Source organism: Coenobita brevimanus, chromosome 117 (genome assembly GCF_032717465.1).
Source record: "Coenobita brevimanus isolate Jiangsu-jjx chromosome 117, ASM3271746v2, whole genome shotgun sequence".
NCBI lineage: Eukaryota > Metazoa > Arthropoda > Malacostraca > Decapoda > Coenobitidae > Coenobita > Coenobita brevimanus.
This window is the reverse complement of record NC_137070.1, coordinates 4,547,453-4,559,959: the sequence shown is the minus strand read 5'-3', so window position 1 is coordinate 4,559,959 and position 12,507 is coordinate 4,547,453. Positions and strand designations below refer to the sequence as shown.

Below are 12,507 nucleotides of genomic sequence, written 5' to 3'. Positions count from 1 at the left end.
GGCGGTGAGGGCGGCTCTGTTAGAGTAGGGAAGACCCGAAAGGGGCAGTGGCGGGGCCTCCCATCGCCCTTTAGAGGGCGGGGAGCATAGGTTGCCCGTCACTGTAGGGACCTGGCCACTTTGCTGTTGTTTTTTTTTTTGTTTGCTTGTGCTGTTTGAGTGGTTGTGTGTGTGAGGTGTCTGTGTGTGTGTGTGTGTGTTTTTGACTGAGTTTTTTTTTTTTTTTTTTTTTTGGCCTGCTCCGGTGAGCATGAAGGGATCCAGCATCCCTAGGCCCCCGGGGCATTCCCGCCTCCCGCTTCCTCAGTTGAGGCCCTCCATCCCGTGCCCTACCACAGGCACGAAGAGGGAGCGTCACTGCTCAGACTCGAGCTCCCACTCGTCCGCTCACGAGGCCGCGTGTGCTAACCCCTCTACACCCAAATCTACGAGAGTGGCACCTCGCTTGCGTGGTGACTCTACCCGCTCTGCCAAGGCGGCCCGCCGACATGAGGCTATGGAGGAGGTTACACCTGCTCCACCATCTCTCTCTTCCACCAGGGGCACTTCGGAGGCTCCTGCTGCGACTCAGCTCCCCCCCTCTGCTGATCCCGCTCTGCAGGAAGATGAGGGTTTCACCCCCGTGATGCGCAAGGGATCGAGGCGTGCTCGCCAGGGAAACGGCCCTTCTCCGGCAGTACGCACTGGGCCTCCCCTCAGGGATCCCACTGCTGCTCGTCCCTCCGTGTCAGTAGCTGTGCATCCGCCTCCCCGCTCTGCATTTCCAGCTTTCCGTGTGCCGGTACAGGACGGCCATGCGACGAGCTACGACGCCGTGGCTGCACTAGAGCGTCACCTGCCAGGGCTACGCTGCTCCAACCTGATAGGTCGAGATGGCAGCTCGGTGTTGGTGCCGAAGGACGAGGGAGCCTACGACCTCTTGAGATCAGCTATGCAGGACGAGGCCTGCCCCGTGAAACTAGTCGAGCTGACGCCCGGCCAACAGTCGACGAAGGCAGTTGTCATGGGCTACCCCTTGAGAATGCCTTTGGAGATCCTCCTTCACCACCCTCAGGTCGAAGAGGCGACCCGCTGCCAGAAAACGCGGACCCGGGAAGAGACTCGTCAGGTCGTTGTTACCCTGCGGGGTCCTCTGATCCCTTCCATCGACCTAGGGAACTGGGGAACATATCACCTTCGCCCCTTCACCCGGAGCCTCTCCGTTGCTACCGCTGCCAGCGCTACGGGCACCACCGTGCCAACTGCAACCGCCCCGTCATCTGCGGCATGTGCAGTGGCGGCCACGACACGGCCGAGTGCCTCCAGCGGTACAAGGAGAAAAACCGGTTGCGGCCAAGTGCCCCAACTGCTCCGGGCGACACCACGCCTGGCACCCCAGCTGCCCCGCGAGGGTTCACCGAGTGAACCAGGGTCGGGAGAGGCAGGTAGCGTTTGTGCAGGAGAACCAGGCCGCCAGCGCTACTCCAGCTCCCCCTGGCACTTTCATCTGGGGCCAACAGCGCCGCCCTCTCATCCAGCGCCCACCACCTCTCAGCGACCAGGAGTTCCCTCCATTGCCCTCAGCTCTGACTGTGGTCCAGACCACAGCAGAGGTCCACCGCCAGCAGCCACCTGTCTCGCCAGCACTTCCACCTGTAGAGACCTGCCAGCCACTGACTGTTCCGCCACCAGTGCCAGGCTCCACACCCAGTCCACCAACCGCTCCTGCTCCTCCGGTGATCTCATTCACAACGGAGGAGCTCAGGACCTTTGCCACGGAGCTGGCGCTGACCCTTGCGAAGACAATAGCGTCAACCCTCGACATCCCTCTCCCAACCGAGCCTCTTGCCGAAGCTGCCAATCGCCTGGTGGACCGGGCGATAGAGAGGAAGATGGCGAGCCTAGGTGCTCCTCTGTCCCCTCGCCGCCCAGCTCGTTCGGCAGGGCGACCCCGTCCCACACTGCACAGGACAGCTCGCCCGTCCAAGAGGGTCAAGCCACGACCTCCCAATGCTCTGTCTTCCACCACACAGCTGCCTCGTCAGCGTCATCATTTGGGGAAAACCCTAACACCATCAGGGTCCAAAGTGATGGAGAGGGCCTCACCACTGCTGCAGGAGAACGACCGTCCGCAACTGTCGCCGGACGGCCAGTAGACCGCTCTCTCAGGCTCCTCCAGTGGAATTGCTTGGGAGCACGGAGCAAGCTCCCCCTTTTGCAGGAAACGGCCGCCAAGGACCGCCCTGATGTCATTCTCCTGCAGGAGACCTTGCTCTCAGGCAATTCCACTTTCCATCTCTCGGGATACATCACCCATCTCCTCCCGTATATTCGTGGCGTTACACGGGGATGTGCCGTTCTGGTCCGGGACCACATCGCGTGCACGGATTGTGAGCCCCCTCCTTTCTGTGGACCTGATGTGGAGGTTCAGGGCGTGGTTCTCCATCTGGCGACGTCGCCCCTGACGGTGTACAATGTATACCGGAGCCAGAGGAGCACCCTGGAGTTGGGGGAACTTTTCTCCCAAGCTGCCAGGGGAGCTGTGTACATTGGGGGCGACTTCAATGCCCACCACGCCCTGCTCTCTTCGCCTCTTCGGCCCAACGATGCAGGACGACACATCTCTTTAATACTGGAGGAGGTGGGTGATGTTTCCCTACTAAACGACACCACCGAGGCCACACACATTGACGGGGCGCCTGGACTTGGCGTTTGTGTCCTCCCCCCTTGCGGGCTCGGCAACATGGTCGCTGCACCGACACCTCGCCAGTGATCATTTTGCCCTAGAGGTCACTTTGCCAACTGCTCCACTCCCACCGACGCCGCCCCTCCTTTGCGGTGGGACTTCCGTAGGGCCGACTGGGCGGCTTTTGCACAGGCCTTAGCTGGGGCCTTTGCTGCATCTCCTCCCGCCTCAGACCTCGAGAGCCGAGCAGAACAGGTGGCGAGTATTTTTTCACAGGCTGCCTCTCTTGCTATCCCCCTGCAGAGTCGATCCGCGAGGTGCTATCGGGACGGCTGGATTTACTGCGACAGGGTCAAGGAATTGAACCGGCGGCTAAATGCGGCACGCAGGCAGTACCGACGGCGTCGCACATCGCCACACCGTCGGTACCTGGTGGCAGTCACGCGACACGTCACCACAGAGAAACGCCGCCTCAAGGAGGAGGCGTGGATTGGATGGTGTCGTACCCTAGATGCTCACTCCACACTCAGGGAGATGTGGAGGAGAATCAGGTCCATCTCCGATCCACGTCCTCCTCGGCCGCCCTCGCATCCTGATCCTGCCGCAGAGGCCAGCCGCCTCGCTCAGCACTTCGCGGATCGCTCTGCTTCAAGCAATCTCCCGCAATCCGTCCAGATCCTGCAGGCTCAGCTATGCACCGCTCGTGCCACGGCAGTTCAGGCTGCCTGTGATAGGCCAGACCCAGCTGATTGTCCCATCACCAGCGGGGAGGTCCTAAAAGCACTGCACCACAGCGGACACTCTGCGCCTGGACTGGACGGAATCACATATTCACTCCTGTCACACGCTGGGGATAGCGGCAGCGAGCGCCTAGTTGATCTGATCAACCTCTCGTGGTCTGAGGGGCGTCTGCCAAAGTCGTGGAAGGCGGCTGTTATTCACCCGATTCCCAAGCCTCATGATCCTACCGCCATGCGCCCCATCTCCCTCCTTAGCTGTATCGCTAAAACGGCTGAGAGGGTTGTGCGGGCTCGTCTCGCTTGGCGGCTGGGACCACTGCACCCAAGGATCTTCGCATACCACCATGGTAGGAGTGCCACTCACTGCCTCGCGTCTTTCCTTGGGGAACTGAGAGGGGGAAAGGGGATGGCCGTCTTCCTCGACCTGGAAAAGGCTTTTGAACTAGCCAGCCCTACGGTTATTTTGGCTGCCCTTGCAGACAGGGGTGTGGGAGGCAGGCTTTTATCCTGGATCAGGGACTTCTTTGCGGATCGCTCTGCAGGGGTCAGATTCCAGGGGCACCTCTCACACTTTTGCACACATTTTAATGGCACGCCCCAGGGGAGCGTACTAAGCCCCCTCCTGTTTAATATCCTTATGGAGGGGCTCTTAACCATCGATTATGGGCCTGGCGTCACCCTCCTCTGTTATGCAGACGATCTTGCCCTCATTTTTACTAGACGGGATTGTTTTCGACAGGCAGACTTGGCCCTTTCTCGGCTCCATGCCAAGTGTGCCGAGTTAGGCCTAAAAATTAACATCCTGAAGACCAAGTGCCTGCCATTTGGACTCCGCCCCCCAGACTTTCCACTGCTACTCGGTGGCCATCAGCTCTCCATGGTCACTGCACATCGGTACTTGGGGGTCTGGCTTGACACGGGTCTCAACTCTGCCTGCCATGTTCGGTACCTGAGGGAGCGTGCATCCACCCGCATGGCTGCTCTCCGCTATCTGTCCAGGCGGAGTTTGGGGGCATCATATTCCGTTCTACGGACTTTTTATATACACGCAGTCCGATCCTTGGTGGACTACAGCGCCATCTGCTTGACGGGCCTTGCTCCGCCAGTCGCTAGATCTCTGGAGGTCATCCAGAATGATGCCCTCCGCATTATGCTGGGTGCTCCACGCTGGACCCGACTTGTCAATCTGCGTATGGAGGGTGGGCTGCCGTCTCTGGCCCATCGCATTGTGTTGCGAGCGGCAGTAGTCACCCTGAAGCTGATCCAGTGCCTGCCTCACCTGCCTGTCTCTGCCCTCCTAAAACGCCTTCTCTGCCGCCCACCCGAGCCGGCCCCTCAGCGTGACTGGGCCCGCACCACGGCCGCTGCCATCCATGGTTTGGGAGCTGCTGCGAGCCTCTGTCAAGATCCCGACTCTCCCTTTCCTGGATACGTTGATCCACCGCCATGGGATCCTCCCCTTTTTAATATTTTTGGTCCATCGGAGGCTAAACCCCGCTCCTTGATTCCAGCACTCCTTCGCCAGGAGGGTCTCAGTAGGGTGGCAGCTCTGGCCTCACCAGACTCAGCCATCTACTACACTGATGGCTCTGTTTCCCCTAATGGCGCAGCTGGAGCGGCCTTTGTCTCTGGGCAAATAGTGGAAGCTTGGCGACTCTCTTCAGGTATCTCCGCTTTCCAGGCGGAACTAGCTGCTATCCTGGGTGCTTTGCGCCATGCTCACCACCATCGTTGCAATCGAGTCATAATCCACACAGACTCTCTTTCCTCCATTCAGAGATTACGATCCTTCTCGCTGCATGACAACGTCTTTCTCCTCACAGCGATTCATACATTTGCGTCACTCCTTGTCCATAGGGGCGCAATAATTAACCTTCACTGGCTTCCGGGACATGTGGGAATAAGTGGCAACGAGCGTGCTGATGACGCGGCGCGCTCAGCTTGCGATCTCCCAGACATCACATTCCCATTACGCCCTAGTCCCTCGCACCTCATCCGCACTCTCACTGCCACCATAGGAAGACTATCCCTAGAGGACCATCAACTCTGGGTCACGGAGGGCTCTTGCTCTGCAAAATGGTATGCTACTGCCACGTTGTATTCCCTTCTGTCGCTCCCCCCAGGACTACCTAATTTTATTGTAGTCCGACTTCAAAGATTGCGTCTTGGGTTTCTTTGCTACAAGCAAATTAGGGGTATGGAGCCAGACCCGTGTGAACATTGCTTGGCCAGCTGTGAGGAGCCCCTTTTGCATTATCTTCTGGACTGCCCAGCCACCACCAGGCTCAGGTCTGAGCTCGACTCGGCCCTAGCCCGAACTGGTGATATCTTTAGGGACGCTGCTGGCATTGTTGCCCATGCTCCACTTAAAATATTACTTACTACGGTAAGGAATTACCCTCCACCTCGATAAAGCAAGTTCGCGCAAGTAGTGCGCACCTGTGACGGGCTCTCTGTTTGCCCGTGTCCCAGGAAACTGGGACGAATATCTCACAAACAAACAAACAAACAAAAGGCGAGTGACCGACTCTCCTCTTCAGTTCTGGCCTAGCAGTCGTGGTGACAACACCTCTTCCCCTGTCTCCCAGATACTGAAACGCGGATAGCTCTTACCGTAGACTTTCGCAGTCGTTTTTCTATCGTAGCCAGATCAAGGAGTCCTCACCACAGCGTTGAGTGATCTCGTGTTTTTCTTTTTCTTTTTTTTTTGTTCCGATAGCTGCTTTTCTGGCTGCCACCTTAGAGTCCCTGCCGTAGTACGACGCCGAACCCTGAAGGAATACCGTTAGGGTATCTCCACGAGGAGGGGCCTTAGAGGCCTGGTTATAAGAGGCAGCAATGGTTGGCTCTGTTAGGGCTAGGTTAGGCAAGACCCTCATGGGGCAGTGACAGGGTCTCCTGCGTCGCCCTTTAGAGGGCGGGGAGTTAGGCCCCCCGTTACTGTAGGGAACTGCCGGATTGCAGCTGATAATTTGTTTATTTTCTTGTTTCTCTCGTCGCTCTGTTAAAGTATACACATAAATTCATGCACATACATTCATGTATATTCGAAGTATACATGGATGTATGAGTATGTACATGTTTGTATACTAGAAATGAGCCATGGATAAACAACTGAATAAATAAATACCTAAGTATATATATATATATATATATATATATATATATATATATATATAATTTATTTTTTTTATTTATTTTTTTTTTTGAGATCACTTTCGCCATGAGCTCCGACGTTCAGCGAGCCACACCCACTTCGGAAGCAGAGTCAGCAGAGGCTCCACCCACATCTCCCAGAAAGCGCTCCTCTGCTTAGAAACCAAGACTCACTGGCCCAGAATACGACTGTGACGACTTCTTTTCCTCCACTCCTGCTATGGAAACCGAGGATCTCCCTGCCGACCAACCCGGACCTGATCCAGACCTTACTGACAATGCCGCCTTGCCCTCAGTTCCTGAGCACGCACCCTGATCCGCCGCCACCCTGGCGCCCTCAGACACTGACGACGGTTTCACCCTTGTCACAAAAAGAAGAAGGCAGGAAAAAAGACTCAACCACCTGTCTGATGCCAACACCTCACATCCTGCAACCCACCACCCCCGTACCCACCCACAAGCATCCCACCCCATCACAGACACTACCAGAGCTCCACCCCAACCTCACTCCAAACTCCCAGCATTCCTCATTGCTCCTAACGATGCCTTCCCCATGACCTACGACATAGTCACTGCCATCGAGACCGAGCACCCCCACCTCAAATTCAAACTTGAAGCCACTAAAAACCTGAATACCATCATTATTCCCCTTGACGAAACCACCTTCCATGCCCTTAACGACTTGAACACTGTTGCAGGCAAAACCATCGATCTAAAGAAGACCCAAATCTCGCAACACGCAAATTTGTCGTACAACGCTATCCCCTAAATTTTCCCCTACAACCCGTCCTCAACCACATCCAGGTGGAGACAGCCCAGCGGTGCGAAGTCAGGGGGGAACCCACCAGACAGGTACTCATCACACTGAGAGGCCCTATCCCACCAAACCTCAATTTAAACTCATGGGGCACTTTCGACCTTCGTCCCTACACCCCAGAACCACTTCGGTGTTTCAACTGCCAAAGGTTTGGACACCACCAAACAAGGTGCACCCGCCCTCCGACATGCGCCAGATGCAGCAGGCGCCACCCCACGCAACAGTGCCTCGACAAACCCGTCATAGCCAAGTGCCCAAACTGCCAAGGGAACCACCATGCATGGAACAAGATCTGCCCTGCCCGGAAAGAACAAGTTCAGAGGGGCATCGACAGGGAGCAACGCTGGGTCCAAGAAAGGGTAATAACATCACCTGCACCACCTGGAAACTTCACATGGGGTCAGCAAACCACCACAGCCCCTCAAGTCCTCACACATGCAGACTTTCCACCCCTACCATCAGACAAGCAGATTCCCCCAGAGACCCATCACCGCCGGCTGAGCCCACCAACCCATCAAACTGCAACACCAGCTCTGTCCTCCCAACAGCCCCCCATCACACATCCAAAGCTGGACACTGGCACTCAGACCGAATCCGAGGTCTCCACCCAAACCCCCACACCGACAACAGACCACATGATAATCACCAAAGACGACCTCCGAGTCCTAGGTCAGCAGTTAGGCGAAGCCATTGCAATCGGGATCGCCCTACAGATAGGCCGCCCCATCAACCCAGAACCAATCCTCCTGATTGCCGACAGAACAGTCAACGACTGGATGGAAAATCCCCTACCCCCCGACACCTCCAGCTCAGATCTACTGTCCACCACCACCCCGACACAGACAACAGAGCAACCCACCACGACCCCCACCACTACCGAACACACAACCCCCCACAGCACACTCCGTACACACAAACACAAGCAGCCAGCACCACAACCCTCTACACGTCCAGCCCCTGAAAACCCAAGGAGCCGATCTTCATCCAAAAACAGATCCCGCAAACACGCACACAGTGCCCCCACAGACACGAGCAAACCAACACACACTATGAACAAGTCACCACACAGACAGCGCTCACGATCCCCCATACTGACACCCACAGACAGAGAAATAACAAGTTCCCTCCCCTCTACTCACGGTCAATCACGCCCCCCCTCCACCTCAAAGCTTCGTATTCTACAGTGGAACATCCTCGGTGCATCAGGCAAGCGCTCCTTGCTGGAAGAAGCAGCACACCAAGACCATATCGACATCTTCCTCCTCCAGGAGACGCTACTTACCGAACACCGCCCACTACGTCTACGAGGCTTTAACACCTTCCTCCTGCCACGAGCCCACGGAGGCCCTCGGGGATGTGCCATCCTGGTGCGCAACCACATCCCCACCTCTGCCATCGACCCCCTCCCAACCTGCGGCGGCTCCATCGAACTCCAGGGAATCACCATCACCCTCGCAAACGGCCATCTCAACATTTACAATATCTACCGTCCCCCCACAGCCGAAGCAAACCTCGGGGAGCTCTTCACGCTCTCCACCACCGAACAGATTTTCATCGGTGGCGACCTAAACGCTCACCACCCCTGTCTCGGCTTAAGCAGAATAGCAAATGCCACCGGACGTCACATCGCCGAGCTGCTGGAAGACATACCTAACATCCACCTCCTTAATGACCCTCAAATTCCAACCCACTTACGTGGCGGCAGGCTGGACCTCTCCTTTGTCTCCTCAGATCTTGCCACCCTCACAAAATGGGAGGTACACCCCACCCTCACCTCCGACCACCATGCCATCATATGTACCATTGACGTGGCTGTAATTCCCAAACCCCCCGGGCCCCCACCCAGATGGAACACCAAGCAAGCCAACTGGGCCCTCTTCTCCTCCAAACTAGAGGAACTAACTTCCTATACTCCCCCTCTCGACCTCGATGAACACGCTGCCTGTCTGACAGATGCCTTCCGTGCCGCCGCTGAAACATCCATCCCGAAAACCAATGTCCCTTGAGTCCACCACAAAGACCATTGGTTCTTTTGTGACAGAGTGCGCAAACTCAATCACCGGCTTAACAGGGCAAAAAAGCTGTACAGAGCCCACCCCACACCTGAAGCACTCCATTACCTGCAAGCAGTCATCAGTCATTCAATAGCAGAGAAAAATGATATAAAGGAGAAGAAGTGGTTGGAGTGGTGCCAGTCGCTCGGGGCTTATTCAAAACTTGGGGACATATGGAAAAAATTATGAGCTGTCTCGAACCCCTGCCCTGCTCGGCCTCCCTCACACCCGGATCCACAAGGCGAAGCCAAAAGGCTGGCTGTAACTTTTGCCCGCAGAACCTCTCCCACTCAACTCCCAGAAGGCACTAGACTCCGGCAGGAAGCGTTACACGAGACAAGATCAGAACTCATCCTGGAGAACAAGACCAGCCCAGGTGACACTGACCACCTCTTCACCATTATGAGCTTAATCAGGCCCTCAAGTCCAGTTCAGACACCGCCCCAGGCCCCGACGGAATTACCTATTCTATGATTGACAATGCTGGACCCACAGCCAAGTCGGCCTTTCTAGACCTTATCAACCACTCGTGGTCTCTGGGCAAGCTCCCCACACAATGGAAACAAGCCATTATACACCCCATTCCAAAACCACACGACCCTACAATCTTCAGGCTCATCTCCCTCCTAAGTTGCCTAAGCAAAACTGCCGAGAGGATGGTCCTAGGGCGACTCGGCTGGCACCTTCCTGCCCCTCACAGCCATATCTTTGCCTATACCAAGGGCAGAGGGACAGCAGAGTGCCTGAGTTCCTTCCTCTCGGAGTTACGCGGTGGCAAAGGACTGGTCGTCTTCATCGATCTAGACAAGGCTTTCGAGCTGGCATGCCCCGAGGCTATCCTGGCAACCCTGGCAAGCAGGGGTGTTGGGGGCCGCCTCCTTGGCTGGATCGAAAACTTTTTCAACGACCGAGAAGCGGCAGTCCGCTTCCAGGGTCATACATCATCAGCACACCAACATACAAATGGTACTCCTCAGGGCAGTGTAATCAGCCCCACCCTGTTCAATACTCTGGTAGAACGCCTTCTGCAAATCGACCTCGGTCCTGGGACACGGCTGCTATGTTACGCTGACGATATCACACTAGTTATTCACGGTGGCCCCTATCACACCAAAGCTCAAAGAGCCATATCCAAGCTCTATCAGGGATGCGTCGAACTAGGGTTGAAAATCAATGCCACAAAAACAAAAGCCCTACCCATCGGCATCTACCCCCCCAAAGACAAATTATACCTCGGTACAAAGCCAGTAGAATACGTCACCACCCATCGATACCTGGGGGTGATATTTGACCACAAACTCTCCTTCCAAGCAGAAGTCCAGCTCCTCAGGGAGAGAACCAGGCTGCGCCTCAGTGCTCTTCGAGCCCTAGCAGGAAAGGGAGGGGGTGCCTCCTACAAAGTTCTCCGTCTGTTCTATGTTCAGGCCATCAGGTCCATAGTGGATTACTCTGCCCCAGCCTTACCAACCATTGGCCCTCCCTTAATCAAGAAACTGGAAGTAATCCAGAATGAGGCCCTGCGCACCATGACTGGCTCCCCAATGTGGACCCGACTTTGCAATCTCCGTATGGAGTGCAATATTGAATCCCTACACCTCCGCATACAAGCCAAAGTCGCAGGCCTTGCTGCCAAACTTGCCTACATCTTATCCCCTCTTCCTCTCCTGCCACGGCTCAGAGCCGCATCCAACCTTCACCCCGAGGTACTATCCAACAACTGGGTACACTCTGCTGCACGTGCCATTCACACCTTTGAACTCAACCCATTCATTACACAAGCCTCCGACACACCCAGCTCGTCCTACCATCCACAACCACCGTGGAACACCCCATTGTTAAATCTCCTTCTCCCTCACTCACCAACCAAAGCCCAAACTCCCACCCAACAGCTCCGTCAGGAGGGCCTCCAGCGTATAGCCCTCCTCACTCCACTGAACTCCACCACCTACTACACTGACAGCTCCGTTGCTGCATCGAGAGCCGGTGCTGCCTTCGTCTGCGGAGACAGAACATGTGGCTTTCGCATCACCAATGGAGCCTCCACCCTACAGGCTGAACTGACTGCCATCTCAGCCGCCCTTTCAGATGCCCTTGCCAACGCCCCTGCATCCACAGTCATCATCCACACAGACTCTGCAACTGCTATCCACACACTACGACGATCCCACCATACCGACAACATCCAATTAACCTCTGACATCCTAGCCACCGCCCAAAAAATCCACGACACTGGAGGATCAATCACCATTCACTGGGTCCCCAGCCATGTTGGCATAGCTGGAAATGAAAAAGCTGACAAGATCGCAAAGAGCGCCATTGAACACCCTCACATTGACATCAACATTTCTACTAGCCTAAGCCACATAAAGCGCACCATAAAACAGAAGGCGCTCATTCTCAACCGCGAAGATCACCAAGTACACGTACAACTGGGCTCACCTTCTGCCACGTGGTTTGCCATGGCCACACAATACAAGCCACTTAAAATTACCAAATCCATTGACAACAAAACACTTACCTTTGGCGTACACCGTCTTCGCCTGGGATACATGTGCCGGAGTAACCTTATCACCACAGATAACGACCCCACCACTGAATGCTCACACTGCAAAATGATCACGCCCTACCCACTCCTACATTACCTCCTCCGCTGTCCAGCCACTTCCCGCATCAGAACAAGCTCCCGATACCCAAACCCCGACATCCCTCGGTCCCACACTGCAGCAAAACCTGAAAGCACACTTAGAAACACTGCCGCCACAGTTGTTGCCACCTCCCACCTTCCCACTCTTATTGAAGTAGTGCGTAGCACTCCCCCTCCAACTTAAAAAAAAAAAAAAAAAAAAAAACTGAACAAACAATTACTCTCAGCCCATAACCCACCAACTGGGCTAATATATGGCCCGGTCCCCTCTACAGGGGGGGAAAATCTTTGAACGAACGAACGGCGGGTGACCCACCGACGGACAGTTCCTGGCCAGCGCTTGTAGCAGCAACATCTCGTCCCCAGTCTCTGGATAGTGAACTTTGGATTACATTTCCTAAGACTTTCTCGTCTATCGTGACTATTTCACA

The 12,507-nt window shown here is 55.6% G+C and overlaps 1 protein-coding gene across 1 annotated transcript; it reads left to right on the top strand.

Annotated features, from left to right (window-relative positions):
• Positions 1 to 9,902: 9,902 nt before the first annotated feature.
• On the top strand, positions 9,903 to 12,260 carry LOC145419171 (uncharacterized). Its single transcript, XM_080287411.1, has one exon. The coding sequence runs from the start codon at positions 9,903 to 9,905 to the stop codon at positions 12,258 to 12,260; it is 2,358 nt and encodes a 785-aa protein (XP_080143537.1).
• The last annotated feature ends 247 nt before the right edge of the window (positions 12,261 to 12,507 follow it).